Genomic DNA, 17,555 nt, shown 5'->3' on the forward strand with positions numbered 1-17,555 from the left:
ACACTTTTTGCATAAATTGGATTTTCATTTCCAAACGACTTCCTTTAAACAAAAAATTATATTAAGGCGGAATCGAGGCTTGCATGTCGATTCATCCTTGAGTTGTCATTGTTTTAATGGGTATTTTATTCATTCATAATTTCTGGTTTATTTAAAGGGTCCGATCTGATTTATAATAAAATTATTAAAAAGATAAATACATTTATTACAAATTTCGTTTCTTTTATAAATATCTAACTCTCTTATATACATCTACATTGTGTTACTCCACATATCAACTGAAAAATTAATTATATGCAATAACACTATTTATTGTATACGTACATAAATAATATCAAGTTGGACAGAAAAACATCAACTGTATGCATAATAATTTCAAAGTAAGAACAAGATACTACATGTCTATGTAATGTGGTAAACGAAAGTATCTCTAAGTATCAACGCCATGTCGATGGAATGCATCAAATGTAGTTTTATTACCAATAAATGTATGGAGTCATAGACAATACAATATACTATTGCATGTACGGGTAGACAGTGTCTTACCTAAAGCCTTTCACTTACTTTATGAATGGAAAAATATCAAGTAAATGCTAACAACAAAACTCATGATGCTTTAGAAACACCAACCCGAGTTCAGGTATTTGTTCACATATTTGTTTTTGAGTTCAATATTTACCTCCATAAATGTTCCATATATACCAACCCAATACATCAGTTACCAGTGCAGTTATTAAGTTATTATGATATATCCAATCACTGACTCATTTGGTTTATTTTATGCCTTCCAGAGTTTATTGAGAAATATCAGTGAATTAAAACTGATAATTCACTGTTTCAAACAGTGAAAATTAACAATAAACATCATTGATAATTTTATTATTTTACCAGAACTAATTTTTGAAAAAATACAAATATAATCATTTGTATGAATAAAATATAAAAGAAGATTTGTTGTATTTGATGCAATATTACCAGTGATTATAGAAAAATATATTATTATTATTATATATTTATGTGATCAAGGGTGAATTAAAATCATTATTCCAACAAATCCATCTATCCATACATCCTCTACATCTACAATCTATATTTATAATGTTTAGGCAATTAATGTATACTAGGATTTTCTGATTTTTTTGAAGTCTTACATGACTTATATACAATATCTGTTAGCTTAATATGACCCTTGCTGTGGGTAAACAGGCCTTTATGCATGTGCATACAGTGTCATCCTGGATTAGCCTGTGCAATGCCCATTATCCCGATAGGATAATCAGAGAAGACAGTTTCATCTTAAATGGTATTATTTTGTTTAAAAAAGGTCCATTGAAAACGAAAATTCCAGTGTAAATTGTCCCTGATTGGTGTGTGCGGACTGCAAAGGCTAATCTGGCATCACACTTTTATGTAGATGAATTAACACCAGTTTTCCCACACCGTAGATCAAATGTACAGCCTGAGGGATTGAAACTATATCAGGAATGTGATTTTAGAAAACAATTAGGGAAAAATATCTTATAATAATTACTGTGTTTACAAAATCTCTGAAGATTTTTGAGATTCAGCACTTTTAACAAAATGCACAAACAATATCACATTTGAATGGAGGCAATCAATTAACAGAATGGGAAATAACACCCCTGCTACTTGTTCCATTATTAAAGCAGACAAGAACACAATAGTATCACAGACAATTGCATATTCAATTTAACGTTTTAAACAATAAATCCTGCCCACCACTCACACAGCACAGACTTAACCATTAACAAAGTGAACTGGTTACACCAAAACACAAAAAATTGCTTGAACATATTTTCTGCTATACTGACTGGTTCTTGTTTGATCTGGAATGGTATGGTATGCTTAACATAGACCCTGTATGCTAGACTGGTTACAGGAAAAATATATCTTCTAGAATCTTGTTTTCTTCTATTGACTCCTCAGGGTCTTCTAAAAGCTTGCCTGGTCTGGTTCTTGTTTGACCTGGACTGGTATACTGGCGCAGAGTGCTAAACTGGGACCCTGGAAAATAAAGTTTAATACATATAAGAACATTCGGACGAGGGACCAAACGTTACTTGTCTTAGACCCAATGGAACTTAAGCGGTTTGATGAGCTATTGCAAAGTTTCAAGAACCATTAGTGAGAGTTTTAGAGCTCAGCCAAGGTATCATTTTAACATATAGTCTGAGAAAGTTTCATGGTTAATTGGAAAGAATGTGGTCTCTAGAATGTTTCGCCCAGTGGCTTTAGTTTTGACACCGTGTGACCCAGTTTCTTACTCAACCAATATATCATTGAGACAAATATCAAGACAAGAAGATTGGGTAATAAATATGGCCTCTGTAGTGTTTACAAGCTTTCCCTTTGACTTTGAGACCTTATTTTACCAATGTTGGACAAATGTTTTGAGTATGTTTCATAACAATTGGGGGGGGGATATAATTGAGAAAAGGTGATCACAAAATCCCACCATGAGCATGCTGTGATATGGTGAGGTAAAAATGGTCTTGCAATATCAATATTTAAAACAATTCAAGAGACTCTTTAACAGTTTGGTGAATTGATAGTTCTCTAACTTTATATCACAGATCAACAAAATCAAAGACAAGTGTACACATAAGGCAGAATGACTACTACTGGCATAGACATACAATTGAAACATGTGTTAATTAATGAGTTATAATTGTTTGAACTTGATAAAATTATCAGGTGTTACAAACTTTAAACGAGTGAATTATTCCATAATTAAGAGTCCTTTTTCTGTTGTTTTTTCGATAAAATTTGTATCAACAATTGGTTTGCTTACATGAACAATAAAAACTATGAATGACTTCAGAGTTTTCATCCAGAAAACCGTGGTTTGAATCCCATTGGTGCAAACATTAAACAAATGAGTTTTAGACAAAATATTAATTCCAGTTGTCATATTAACACTCTCTAATTCCTTCCAATCAAAAAGAGAAATTTAATGGCAACTTTAAAATATGCCAAGAATTCTTGGAACGAGAGCCTTTAAATGTAATATTGATGTATTGAAAATATCATGTGACGGTAACTAGTCTATATGTGTTAAGAAAATGCATTATTATTTAAGTACACCAATCTTCATTAATAAAATTTTAATTTCAAAATAATGTTTAAAATTTTATTTAATGGCATTTTTTTTTAAAGAAAGTCATTCCTTAGCAAAATTCGAGTTTAAGCGGAAAGTGTCTTCCCTGATTGGATTACACAGACTGCACAGGCTAATCTGGGAATACAATTTATGCACATACATTAAACCCCCTTTTTCAAGAATGAAACTCTTTTGTATTTCTTGTGATAACAGCATTTACCTGTTTTAGTTTTAGCATTCTTGCTAGCTGGTCCCATGGGCTTGTTTTCATATTCGTCATAGTAACCGCGCACTCGGGTTGGAGTTTCCTCCTCCATGGAGTTGACAATCTCTAAAATGTTCATTGTCTTCTCCCTGAAATGTATGTATGGATTGGTTGACCCAGTTCATGGACGGAAATAGCTATCCCATGGCTCCCAAAAAGCTGTTGTTGTACATTTCTGAAATTCTCTCCCTTTGACAGGAGCATCGCCCTGGGAAAACCTGGCTGAATGAAATTGTGTAAAGTGCTGGCTGCGCAGGCTTATGAAGGAGGACACATTTTGCTTTTATGGAATTTTTGTTTAAAAGTAAGTTTTTCTTAATAAAAATCAAGACTACTCAAAAAGTGTTGTGGACTGCACAGCATGAACTGGGGTGATGATTATGCATGCACATGCAGCATGAACTGGGGTGATGATTATGCATGCACATGTATGAACTGGGGTGATGATTATACATGCACATGCATAATGTCCCATTGTCCCAGAGCAAGGCTCATATGCATTATCTGTACAAGCAGAAGTAAAAAAATGAGGGTGGGCAACCAGCACCACCATGTTATTTTGTAAACCTTATTAAAATTGCAGTTTTTATTTAATATAATTGTATAAATATCATTCATTTTATCCGGTATTTGTGACTTACCCAACTGAACGTGCCGATGACAGGCTCTCTGGTTGGGAACTATTTTTCTTGGGGGGACTACTTTTATGTCTGTTTACAGCCAATGTCAGATTGCCCTGTCTGTTGCTAGCATCTTTCAGTGGTGTTCTGCAACAAAACTCATATATGACAAATATTCCTAACATATTATCTACCTTTTGATCCGATAAAATGGCTGATTGGAAACATTAATTTTCTCTAGTGATTTGTTGTTAAAATTGCTTCTTGTGATTGGTTGTTGTGATTGGTTGTTGTTATTATTTGTTGTAATAGCTTATCGTGATTGGTTGTACAGGTATATTTGGAAATCTCCTTTAAGCATTATTTTGTGATATACTCTTGTTTTACCACTTAAAATGTATTTTGTACTCTATCGTCCCCTCCCCGCAAAAATGCCAACCTCAATATTTACAAGTTTTCAGGAGAAGGAAAAAACTTCATTTTTTTTAATTACAGAATGAAGCTAAAACTTTCCATAATGACTTTTTAAATATCCCTTCATGTGTCATAATGTTTTAAGTGATGTGTGACATTTTCTGTCGTCAATAAGAGAAAATTGTCTAACTCAAGCTTTGACTCAAGCTTTTCTCATTTTTTTTATCCACTGCTGACTTTTTTACATTTACTTTGGAAATTTTCGCACACATTTACATTGGTATAACTTTGTAAGCCGATTGGATAGGACCTTGGAATTCTTCGCGGGAGAAGCGGGCCGTTTTTACCACTGGGAAAATGTCAAAACCCGTTTTCGTTCCAAAACTGAGATTGGCCATTTTCGCGGGGAGGGGACGCTATGCATTTTAAAATATTATGTACAATCTTATTGTATGAACATGGCCCCTTCTCATCGGTCTGCTTTTTAAGTCGAGACTTAAACCTTCACTGCTCAGAAGCAAAATAAAGTGGCTATATTCAACTAGCAGTCTGTTCAGGCTTTGCTGCTTGATGCTTATCAGAAACATAGGGTAAGAAATGAAGCCTTTATAAAATCTTAAATGTAGCAAGTAAGTTCTTAAATTTAACCCATTCATGCCTAGCGTCCTGAAAAAAGGACATTGCAAACTGCGTAAACCCAGATGAGACGCCGCATGATGCGGCGTCTCATCTGGGTCTACGCTGTTTGCTTAAAGGAATTTCTGTAAGAATTGTTCTAAATATAGAAATAAATATGCTAGACATCCCTAATTTTGAAAATAAATTGATCCAACTTAGAAAGATGGGAGAGTCCACTAGGCATAAATGTGTTAATGTTATATTCTAAGCTATTACAAATGCGCCAAAATGCGTAACTGAGTGGTAAAGGTTTAAGATCAGACATTGAGTAGTTCATACATGTGACCCGTAAGGCCATGACATATTTACCTGTAAGATACACTGGTTGCTACGTCCACCAGTCTTGGACCGTCTGACCCCGTTGACCTCTGGCTAGTTGACCCCTGTGACCTTTGTGAACTTGGATTAGAGTCTGAGGGACTCCTGGGTGGTGAGGTAGCCTTGGTTACCTTTGTTGGTGTTGCCAGGGGAGAGGTACCTACAAAAAGAATGAAAATTTAACAGATGGAAAATCAATGAAATATGAAAATGCATAACAAATAAATATTCCCGTTATGCACACTGGAAATATTTATCTTACTATAGTAAAACATTAATTATATTATTTTGATAAAATAAACAATGCCAATAATATTTGAGCCCCAGTCTCAATCGGTTTCAAACCCATGACAACACAAAATGTAAAGTTCAATAAAAAAGATTTTCACACTTCTTAACACTTCCATGGCTGCAAATAGCAGTCATCATGTACATTTCATTCATTACAATTACACTTCTCAGACTGGGCATTAAAATATAAAGGTGATCTATACATATCATGTAATCATTTAAAAATTACTAAAATAACTGTTTTATTTCATTTTTTCATTTTTGCATTCAAAATGTGGCTTATCTCATACATAATTACATTATTTTAATCATTTGGTTTTTAACAAAATATTACTTCATAATAATTGTATTTTTGTCTTATTATTTGGACAATGTATGGAGATTTAGCATAAGCTCTTAAGTATTTTTTATTTAAACGACTCACTGAACGTTTCATGCATAAGAGTTAGTTATGGTCATAATGATATACATGTATAGTATAAGGTAGATGCTTTACATGCAGATAATCTTACACAATGCTAATTTGGAACAAAGCAAAAAAACTAAGATACAGGTCGATGCATTGATGAGAATATTAAACAAACTTATAATTACGTTAAAGAAATTTAAAGTACAACATAGCTTCGTCATGCAGTTTAACTGAGCTGCCAAATTGCAGCTATACTATTTATGTCCCATATACGAAAGAGTCACACTTAAAGCCACACACTTTGCCTCTGACCTTGAAATGAAATACATGTTAATCAATACATATAGATGCAATTTGAAAGTGTGCAAAATTGTCATTAAATCTATAGCCTACATGTAGTAAGCAAGTAATTTATTATTTTTCAAACGGTACCGCTTTTAAAACGCAAAAAAGATGGATTTCTACCTTGTAACCACCAGATATATTCTAATTGGCATAGATAAAATTAAATATATAGAATAGTTATCAAGTAATTTATTAATTTTCAATACAGTACCACTTTTAAAACCGAATGTAGGATTTCTATACGTATACGTCCATTTCAACAAACGCGATTATTTTAAGGTTTTAAAGCGCAAAAAAGACGGATTTCTAACTTGTAACCACCAGATATATTCTAATTGGCATAGATAAAATTTAATCTATAGCCTAGGTAGCAAGTAATTTATTATTTTTCAAACGGTACCGCTTTTAAAACCGAAAGTAGGATTTCTAGATGTATACGTCCATTTCGACAAACGCGATTTAATAATTGAGTTTTAAAGCGCATAAAAGACTGATTTCTGTTTTGTTACCACCAGATATTATATTCTAATTGGCATAGCTAAAATATGTTTCTTATTTAAACTTAAATTTACTATGCCAAATAAGTTGTGAGGCTTTAATTGATAACAATTTGAAATGTTTTCTACTATTTAAACACATTTATTTAATTACTTTTAATTCTGAATATCATTTTGACAATTTAAACAGACTACCATTCTTATATATCATATGCATAATTCATTTTGATAAATCAGATCATTTAAGATATTAACGTCTTAACGTATGAACATCTTTGCTTTAATCAAATATAGGTCCTTTTAAATGCATCCATTTTGTTAAGAGTAACTTCCCTTTTATAATTAATATCTTAACTATGGCATCATTCTTAAAACAATTTATCCCTTCAAAATAGTGTAATTGAATAAAAGCATGAATGCAAATGATCATGCTCAGAAAAAAAAGAAAAGAAAAATGAAAACATAACAACAGTTTTATACATGCACAGATTTCTGCAGAAGACTAAATATGCATTATTTCATTTGAAACAAGAGATGTGTTTGTCAGAAACACAATACCCCCTACTGCGCCGCATTGAAATAAAATTTCTATTTAACATTTGGCAGGTATAGAAATCATCTCCCTTTAAAGGTTATTACTTCCTTTGAATTTTGTCCAATCCAACCGGGGGTGGGGGTGGGGAGCGTCTCACAGTCAATTATGACCATGTCAGACATCACTGACAACCAAGGCCTGTGGTTTAAAAGAGATCATTGGCAAAGTTGATCATGTATCTATGGACGTAAGTCCACAGGTATGTAATGAACATCAAAGAAATTATCATTATATCATATAAAAAAAAACTTTTACAAATCAATAATTTGGGTTATAAATAATCAAGATAATAAATCTGTACAGTAACTGTGAAAAGAAGTCTTGGTAATGAAATATATAATATGAGATTTATAATTATATAAATTACTTCCATGAAAATAATTGTCTGTAACAAATGTCTATTTTTAGTAGCAAATAATTAAAAGCCACTACGGTGACTGTAGATTCACCACTCAAAATGTGCAGCTCCATGAGATACACATGCATGCCAAATACATGTATCAAGGTGCTATCTTCAATATTTTTAAAGTTATGGCCAACATTAAAGTTTTTTTTCGGAAGGACAGACAGGCTGACTCACATACTGACATACTGACTGACGGACAGTTCAACTGCTATATGCCACCCTACCGGGGGCATAAAAATATGGAATATAGAAGGAGCAAACTAAAAAGTTTTGGAAGAAAATTAAAAACAAAACATAAAAATCATGAACAGAGAGTATTAACATTTGACGTATTATTTATATAAGAAGAAGCATAAAGAAAGCCAGTCTCATTCAATATCATTCTAAAGCATTGTTACCAAAAAAGTCTCCCGGAATGTAAGTTGTCTTACGCCTTACAACTTAAAAATGCAAGGAAACAGACAATTCTTCACTATTGTTTTTCCTTATTAGGACCAGATATTAACTGACCAACATCATACCTTAGCAGTCCCAAAAACATAATGTACCTTAGCAGTGATTTCAACTATGTGGTTAAGTAAGTGCCTTTGTCATATCTTTAAAATAATAACTTATGACTAATTTCTTTTTTTTTATAGACGAAGCTTTTTAAGGGCATGTATCAGGTGAAATGTTATCAACATTGAAGAATCATTTCACATCTGAGCTGCATTAAGCTGAAATAGGTTTTTTGTCTTAGGTGAGCGGCAAAGCTCTGACCCAGTCTGTGCATGAGTGCAGTCTGGTCAGGAGCATCCCTGTCCACTATAAAGGCAGGGCCCTCAATCCATTTTAGGGGAAGCGAGTCGCTACCCATAGCAGGGGGAATTTTCGCTGCGTTTCCCTTTTTGGGGGATTTTTAACTTACTCTCTAATTATTACATTTGTACATGTTTGCACTATATTCATTGCTTATTTCATAATTTAGTATGTTTGACAAGATTAAATTAAAATAGAATTGAGATATAATAATCATGAGACATCTATCTATAAAAAAAAAATAAAAAAAAAAATAAAAAAAAAAATGGGGAATTTTTCCCCCAAAAAGGGGGAAAAAGTATACTTTTCAGGGGAGGGAATGCGGCCGAATTTCGGCCGTGGATTTGACATATTGAGGGCCCTGAAAGGCATGCTTGTCTTTGTGGTCTTATTGGCGGACAGGGTAGCCCCTGACCAGACTGAGTATATGCATGAGGTGGATGCGCAGGCTGAACTGCGGCTCCATATGGAGTAAGACTCATTTTTGCATAATGCAGCTCATTTTATTTTTGATAACTAGTGTCATTAAAATGGTAAAAAGATAATTTCAGTGCATATTGCAATTCTATCTATTCTATCTATCCAAAAATGATGAAAATTTAACACAGTACAGTGATCCTGGTCAGGTTCGAAAAGGACAAAAACATATTGTTTATAAAATTTTGAGTATAATAATAGAACAGATAAAACAGGGCATGACATGGTCCCAGGATTGTTTAGGTCATGATTTAGCACTGCTTTAAAAAAAACTTACTCGAATGAATGAATGCATAAATGAATTAAATTCAATTGGTTGCACAAAATTCATAAACACGAGATGTGTTTGTCAGAAATACAATGCCTCCTAATGCACCGCTTTTTTTTAAATTTGACTTGAAGGATGACCTTGACCTTGACCTTTCACCACTCAAAATGTGCAGCACTTACACTTACTTAACAATATTATATAGTATTGCAAGTACAAATGGTTGAATTAAAAAAAAAAAACATTCATCATACCTATCTCTACTTGTCCTCTAGGGCTATATTTCTCATAGCTGGCTTTCTCCTCGTCTTGAGGAGCATGATTTCCCCTTTTTAAGCCTCTGTCATTTATTTCTGCATCACTGATATCACTTTTCCCTTCTTGTTCCTCATGGGACCTCTCTGCTTCACTCTCATTGGTCGATTCTCTTCCAGGACCTTCATCATCAAAGTTCAACTTAAATGCTGGGAATTTTCCATCCTTTTGGTAAAATTCCATTCTCTCCTTCTGCAAATCTTGCCTTTTTTGGTACTCACTTTGCCTCTCTTTCAACTGTCTTTCCTGTTTTTCAAGCACCTCTCTCAATCTCTCTTGTTCCAACAGCAATGCCTGTCTCTGTTTCAGCAGTTCCCTTTTACGACCCCCTGGTGACAGCTTCTTGTAATATTTGGCATAATCAGGGTCATTAAAAAGCTTAGATGATGATTTTAAATTTGGGGAGTGCATTTCTGCCTCATCATTATATTCATCTTTATCGGTAAATGCAACTTTACTACCATGTTTACCACTGTCATTTTGTCCAATTTCTTTAAGCTGACCACCATTTTCATATTCATGACCTCGCGTCAATGACCTCACACTTTCTTGATCGAAATTTGAAATCTGTGCCTTAATGTCCACTGACTTATGTGTACTTGATGCAATTGGATCGTGTAAAGGACCTAAACTGACCAACTTCTCTGGGTAGGCAAACTTTGGCCGACCCTCCGATGGTGACCCACTTCTTGACCTATTTGACCTTGAACAACTTGAGCCCTGTGACCCCCTGCTCAATGACCTTTCCCTAGCGATTTCCTTGTCAATCATAGAGGTGAAAGGTCGTTTCACACAGTCTCTGGGGTCTTTGCTATTCAGAAGAAGGTCAGTTACGGAATCGTTTGCCTCTGTGTTTCGATTGGCCCAGATTTCACTTGCTGGCTTGTAGACTGGTATCCTGGTCCTGGGTTGTCTCTCTGTGAGATGTTGTCTGATGAATGGAGCCTGAAACATTTTTCTTTACAGTTATTGTAAATTATGTTGGTTTTAAATTTTAAATTTTAAACAAGAGTTCCGCGGTCAGACACATATGCCCCCAAAACAGGGCTTTGAACTAGTGACAATCTACTAATAGGGGTCATCTACTGTCCGAGGCCAATGTTATTGATCAGAAACAATTTTCACAGTTATTGTGACAGTGACCTTGACCTTTGACATTAACAATTATTTTGTTGGGTTGGTCATCTTGTTTTAAATTAATATGATTGACAGAAGGAACGACTATTTCACAAATAAACTGATGCAACTTTTAAAATAATTTAAATGATAAAAATATTGGTGCATCCAACTGAAAAATAATTAAGGCCTCTGTAATGTTACTAAATGTCGTAAATAATAAAATCAATGTGCATATACAGGTATGAGAAAATGTAGTATGGTGAGTACCTATATTCTAAAGCTACTTTGTGAGGTTTCTTGAAGAACATTCAAAGGAAGGTTAATGTGAAGCAATACAATTGAAACATCAGAACAGACAAGGCAACTCCACTTACAATGGTAAAGTAAGTACTCGAAATCTGTTATTTAACAGCAAAATTGTGTTTTTAAAACTGCAGAAGTAGCATTCAATATGAAATTATAATGGAGATCATAAAGCTGCTTAGTTTATTAAAGGAGCCACACTCTGGCAAAACTGGGCTTAATGCATGTGCGTAAAGTGTTATCCCAGATTAGCCTGTGATATCCCCTAAGGCTTATCATGGACAAAAATGTCTGCCTATACAGGATTTTCTTTTAGAAGAGACTTCCTTTAAACAAAATATTCCATAAATGCGTACAGTTTTGTCCAAATGTAGCTTGTGCAAACTGCACAGGCTAATCCTGGACAATACCTTTCCCACATGCATTAAGCCCAGTTTTCCCAGAACAAGGCTCCAATCAGCAACACTCAGTCAAATCAGTGTTAGTGTAACGCAATCACACTTTGAAATTCCCAAACCTTATTCTCTGACACAGAAGCCTGATTTTTTCCATCAGATTCCTCTTTGGGTTCATTAGCATGTTCTTTCATGATATTTTCTTTGGGTACATTAACTGTGTCTATGATTTGTGTGAAATTCTGCTGGTTACCATGACTGGGTGGTTGCCTGTGTGTGTGCATCATATTGTTAATGTTAGGTAATGCATTAGAAACAGGCTGTTGACCTGCTGATATAGGATTAGGTAGCAGTGCATTGGTTGCTGCTTGGGAATTTGGAAAGGCTCTCATGACTTGAACATTACTGAAATGCACAGGATTTTGACCGAGGATGCAATATGCCTGATTTTGACCTTGGTTTAATTGGACATGTTTTTGTCCCTGGAAGGCATGCATAGGAATTTGAACTTGGCTGAACTCTACTGGATTTTGACTTTGCATGATCTGCATTGGAGTTTGGCATTGGTACGATTGTAAAGGGCTTTGACCATGTTTGAAATACACTGGATTTTGACCTTGGTTGAACTGGGTTTGATTATGACCTTGGTTGAACTGTAACTGATTTTGACCTTGGTCCAACAGTACTGGATTTTGACCTTGATTGATGTGTACAGGATTTTGACCTTGGTTAAACTGTAACTGATTCTGACCTTTGTTGAACAGTACTGGATTCTGACCTTGACTAAACTGTACTAAATTTTGACTTTGTTTGAACTGTACTGGATTTTGACCTTGGTTGAATGGTACTGCTTGGAAAGTTGGTTTTGGGTACTGAAGGACATAATGTGATGCCTGTACTTGATTGATGTGGCTATTTACATCAGACATGCCTTTTGCTTGTGCAAGTATTGGTGATATGGTTCTTTGTAGATTTCCTTCGGCCACATCTTTCAACTCCTGAGGCAAATCAATGAAAATAAATGTTTTTGGGAACTATCTGATCTTCATGTCACAAACAGGCTTTTTCAATATAAAAGGCTTATCAACAAAGCAGCACAGCCAGAAACTCATATTCACTTATATATTTGAGAATTCAATTCATTAATTAACATGTTGTCAATACAACTAAATATACATGTATACTTTAAGAACTTCTGAACAGTTCAAAATCCTAACTTTAATACTGCATCTCATATTTCTTATTTTCAAAGTATTAAGATAAAACCATATGAAGGATTTTTTGTCAATATTTAAAAGTGGTACATTCTGATTGAATGCCAGAAAGCAAAACATATCAAATAAGAGTACTTATTAGTCATCAGGAAGAATAAACAAGGAACCTTCCTTTACCATAGGAACATAAGCATAGCTCTTTAAATTTAATGTCAGTGTTACATGCCTTGGTCAGTGTGATAAATGTACAAGGTTTGTAATCATTTGCCAGACAGTAATTTCATTGGATTTGATATTCAAATTTTAAACAGTTGTTAACTTTCTATTTAAAGATGCAACAAATGTACCCGCTGTCGATTAAATTAAATTGATACACAATATGAATTCTTCGTAAAACATAGGAAAATAAAGAAATAGTATGACAGCCTGCTGCCATGTAACATCTCTCCTCTGCAGGGCTTTACTTTGACTCCAATTGTGACTTTACCTCTAAACAATGTAAGAGCCACAATAAGTCTTCTTCGGGGAAAACTGGGCGTAATGAATGGGCATAAATTGTCATTGACAGGCTAATCTGAAAAGAAACTTTACGCCTTAACTGGATATCGCTTGGAAATGAGTTCCTTTTTTAAAAACAATAACGAAAAGTTTTGTGTCTGGTTAACCAGTAAGGACAGCACAGGCTAATCTTGGACAACATTTTATGCTCATTATTTAAGCCCATTTTTGAAAAGACAAGGGTAAAATATAACTAGACACAGAAGAAAACCAGACATGTGTCCTTAGGACAAGCATGATGCCATAGTCCCTTTTATCTCCTCTTTATATATAGAAAAATAAACTTAATCAACATAGCAGCAATACTTTTTTAGTTTTGAATTTCTCTACATTACATTTTGTCAGATGCTGCATTCTATAAATGTATTTGTCCTTGGTGGAAGCTTTGTCAGCATGTATTCTTGAGCCAATTGAATACAAAATCCAAAAAGGGTCAATGTCAAGGTTGAAATGATGTCAGGTGATGTGGTTGTGTTGATAATGTCAAAAGACTTCATCTAACAAATTATCAAAGCTTTGTAAAAAAAAGTATTGATTTCAGTCAACTGAAGGAAAGAAAAATAAACCCAAAGGCCAATTGCTATATGCCTTCCAGTATTTGTAAATGCTGGGAGCAGAAAAAAGTCAAATTTGTTGATCAAAACGGAAAATAACTGGTTATGTAGTAAATAAAATACAATTTAAATATGGGGATGCACAAGTACACCCTTTGTTAATAATTTGTGTGTAAAGTTTCACCAAAAAGAAGCAATACGTTTTGAGTTATGCAAACACAAACGTCTGATCTAACGAAAGATTCTATTGGTTAACCCCACGAAAACAACAATTTTGGATGATCCCTCAGAAAATTCAAATTGAGCCCACAGAATACTTGTTCTCTTGACTTTTCCAATCTCAGAAAAGCCCTATCTTTGGCAGTTATACAGTATAAATGTACAAGCCTCATTTTTAGAATACTGGGTTAAATTAATGTCTGTAAAGATTCGTCCCAGATTAGCCTGTGCAGTACGCACAGGCTTTTAAGTGACAACACTTTAGGAAATGGATATCCATTGGAAGAGACCTCCTCTAAAACAGAAATTCAAAAAAATAAAGTGTTGTCTCTGATTAGCTTGAGTAGACAGCACAGGCAATTTGGGAGTAGACAGCACAGGCAATTTGGGAGTAGACAGCACAGGCAATTTGGGAGTAGACAGCACAGGCAATTTGGGAGTAGACAGCACAGGCAATTTGGGAGTAGACAGCACAGGCAATTTGGGAGTAGACAGCACAGGCAATTTGGGATGACACTTTACGCACGTACTGTTAGCCTAGTTTCCCCAGAACAAGGCTCAAACTATCAGCCAATCAATATCAATTTACCATCAGCAAATCAGTATGAATGTAGTATCCACCAATCAGTATCAATGTACTATCAGCCAATCAGAATCAATGTTCTATCAGCCTAATGGCCCACCTCCTGTATCTCAGCTATTGTTGTGTTGAGCCTGTCCTGCCTGTTCAGCAGCTGGGCCTGATACTCGGTGAGCAGCCTCTGGCACTGAAATAACTTCTCCTGGATGTCTGAAAGGAGTGTAGAAGATATATTGTAGGGCTCCCCATCGCTCAAAAGTTTATGTAGCAAATTAACATTTTGATGTCTGAATTCTTATTATTTTTGACATTTTATGGGTGATAATGAAGAACAACGTGTAGCCAAAAGGATTTTTTTTGCTAAATTTCTTTATTTGCAGCCATTTGCTAATTGACTCCCTGTATGACACATTAAATCATTATTATACATAAGTTTGTTCTCTTTTTAATTCAATTTCAGTGTTATAATTTTCATTTAAAATTACTTTAGTTTTTTTTTAAATCATGGTTGTTATTTGTTAGTGGGGTGATTACTTATAGTAAAAGAAAGCAAACCATTCATCGTTATTAACTTGAGATTCTTGTATCAGTTGGCTATTCATGTGCTGGAATAGGGTATATATTATTATTCATTTTTTTAAAGATATTTTTGTTTATGCGCTCCTGCTGTTCCACCAATGTTCAATATCTGTTCCACCAATGTTCAATATTATTACCCCACCCACCTTCCCTCTCGGCCAGTATGCGTTCCTGCTGCTCCACCAATGTTCAATATCATTACCCCACCTACCTTCCCTTTTGGCCAGTATACGCTCCTGAAGCTTCCCAAATGTTCAATATCTGTTCCACCAATTTTCAATATCATTACCCCACCCACCTTCCCTCTCAGCCAGTATGCGTTCCTGCTGCTCCACCAATGTTCAATATCATTACCCCACCCATCTTCCCTCTCGACCAGTATACGCTCCTGAAGCTTAACAAATGTTCAATATCTGTTCCACCAATTTTCAATATTATTACTCCACCCACCTTCCCTCTCAGCCAGTATGCGTTCCTGCTGCTCCACCAATGTTCAATATCATTACCCCACCTACCTTCCCTTTTGGCCAGTATACGCTCCTGAAGCTTCCCAAATGTTAAATATCAGTTCCACCAATTTTAAATATTATTACTCCACCCACCTTCCCTCTCGGCCAGTATGCGTTCCTGCTGCTCCACCAATGTTCAATATCATTACCCCACCCATCTTCCCTCTCGACCAGTATACGCTCCTGAAGCTTAACAAATGTTCAATATCTGTTCCACCAATTTTCAATATTATTACTCCACCCACCTTCCCTCTCAGCCATTATGCGTTCCTGCTGCTCCACCAATGTTCAATATCATTATCCCACCCATCTTCCCTCTCGGCCAGTATACACTCCTGAAGCTTCACAAATGTTCAATATCAGATCCACCAATTTTCAATATTTTTACCCCACCCACCTTCCCTCTCGGCCAGTATGCGTTCCTGCTGTTCCACTAATGTTCAATATTATTACCCCACCAACCTTCCCTCTCGGCCAGTATGCGTTCCTGCTGTTCCACCATAGTCATCAGCTGTTTCTCGTACTGCTCTCGCTCACCGTTCATCTCCTGCACTACCTTCTCCTTCTCATCTCCTACTCTGGAATAAAATAAGCCTTGTGTAGGAAAAAAATGGCTTAATGCATGAGCGTAAAAAAGTGTCCTCACAGATTTGCCTGTGCAGGCCCCACAAAAGAAGTCTTTCAAAGATGTATTTTCTAAATGAAAATCCAGAAAGTGGTGATCCTGATTAGGCGTAGCTGGACGACACTTTACCCAAATGTAATAAGCTCAGTTTTCTCATCTCCCACTCGGCAATTAAATCATATCAGAACTCTATTCCAAAGGTGACAAAGGTCACTAACACCCCCATAAAGTATTGTCAGTTATGTTCAAAGGCAAATTACTCATTAATGTGTGGACCACTTAAGATGAAAAAAGCATCTTACACGTTAACACATGACGATGACATATTTGAAGTGTCAATTCAATTGGTTGAGATATTGTGAAGTAGTACCGGTATACACCACAAATGTATTACATTTTATGTGGACAAAGCCAGATTGACACTAATACACCCTTTATTGTGGGGTACAACAAGGATGCATTTATGTAAGCATGATATATGCTCATATTTCTTTTTGTGAAGAACCATTCTAACCAGAAGCATATCATGAAACTAAAAACAACATATTCAAATAAAGTTTTATTGAAATGTACACATTTATGGAATTCATCAATTCGCTTAAGTCATTTCCAAATTGTCAAAATGTTTAGTTATTCTTATTTATTGGTCAAAAACAACTCTTTGTGCTTCTTACATGTGGCTGCGCATCAGAACTCTTAAATTGTTTATTGATAGATTAACAATGATAAATATCAAGTTTGATGAATATCCAAGTGTTAGGATAGTGGTAGTCTTGAGCATTTTAAACCCTTTCAGCGCTGGAACCGAATTTTGAAGGCCTTTGCAAACAGTTTGGATCCAGATGAGACGCCACAAAACGTGGCGTCTCATCAGGATCCAAACTGTTTGCTATTCTGATAGTATTCTTTGAAAAAAAAATCAAAGAAAATGCTAATTTTAAAAATTCAGCAGACAACATTTTAGCAGACAACAAATTTCCCAGCATGCAAAGGGTTAAATATATTTCAAGTCTAACATAGGATTTTTACATAGGGTGATATTCCTATGACCAATATGATACGAGCAACTTTACAGTTGGACAA

At 35.1% G+C, this 17,555-nt stretch overlaps 1 protein-coding gene across 2 annotated transcripts in view; it reads right to left on the reverse strand.

Moving 5' to 3' along the window:
* Positions 1-205: 205 nt before the first annotated feature.
* The window catches only part of LOC127869233 (protein hinderin-like), a 36,889-nt gene continuing 19,539 nt past the window's right edge, over positions 206-17,555 (reverse strand). Inside the window, exons 6-13 of one of the 2 annotated variants that reach the window (XM_052411611.1) lie at positions 16,310-16,425; positions 14,863-14,969; positions 9,757-10,762; positions 8,358-8,399; positions 5,408-5,576; positions 4,028-4,153; positions 3,342-3,475; positions 206-2,025 (exon numbers count right to left, since the gene is read on the reverse strand). In XM_052411611.1, coding sequence (XP_052267571.1) covers positions 1,895-2,025; positions 3,342-3,475; positions 4,028-4,153; positions 5,408-5,576; positions 8,358-8,399; positions 9,757-10,762; positions 14,863-14,969; positions 16,310-16,425 — 1,831 coding nt within the window. In that variant the 3' untranslated portion in view covers positions 206-1,894. The remainder of the gene's footprint in view (positions 2,026-3,341; positions 3,476-4,027; positions 4,154-5,407; positions 5,577-8,357; positions 8,400-9,756; positions 10,763-14,862; positions 14,970-16,309; positions 16,426-17,555) is intronic. The other variant, XM_052411612.1, reaches the window with a different exon arrangement.

Source organism: Dreissena polymorpha, chromosome 2, assembly GCF_020536995.1.
Source record: "Dreissena polymorpha isolate Duluth1 chromosome 2, UMN_Dpol_1.0, whole genome shotgun sequence".
Classification (NCBI taxonomy): Eukaryota; Metazoa; Mollusca; class Bivalvia; order Myida; family Dreissenidae; genus Dreissena; species Dreissena polymorpha.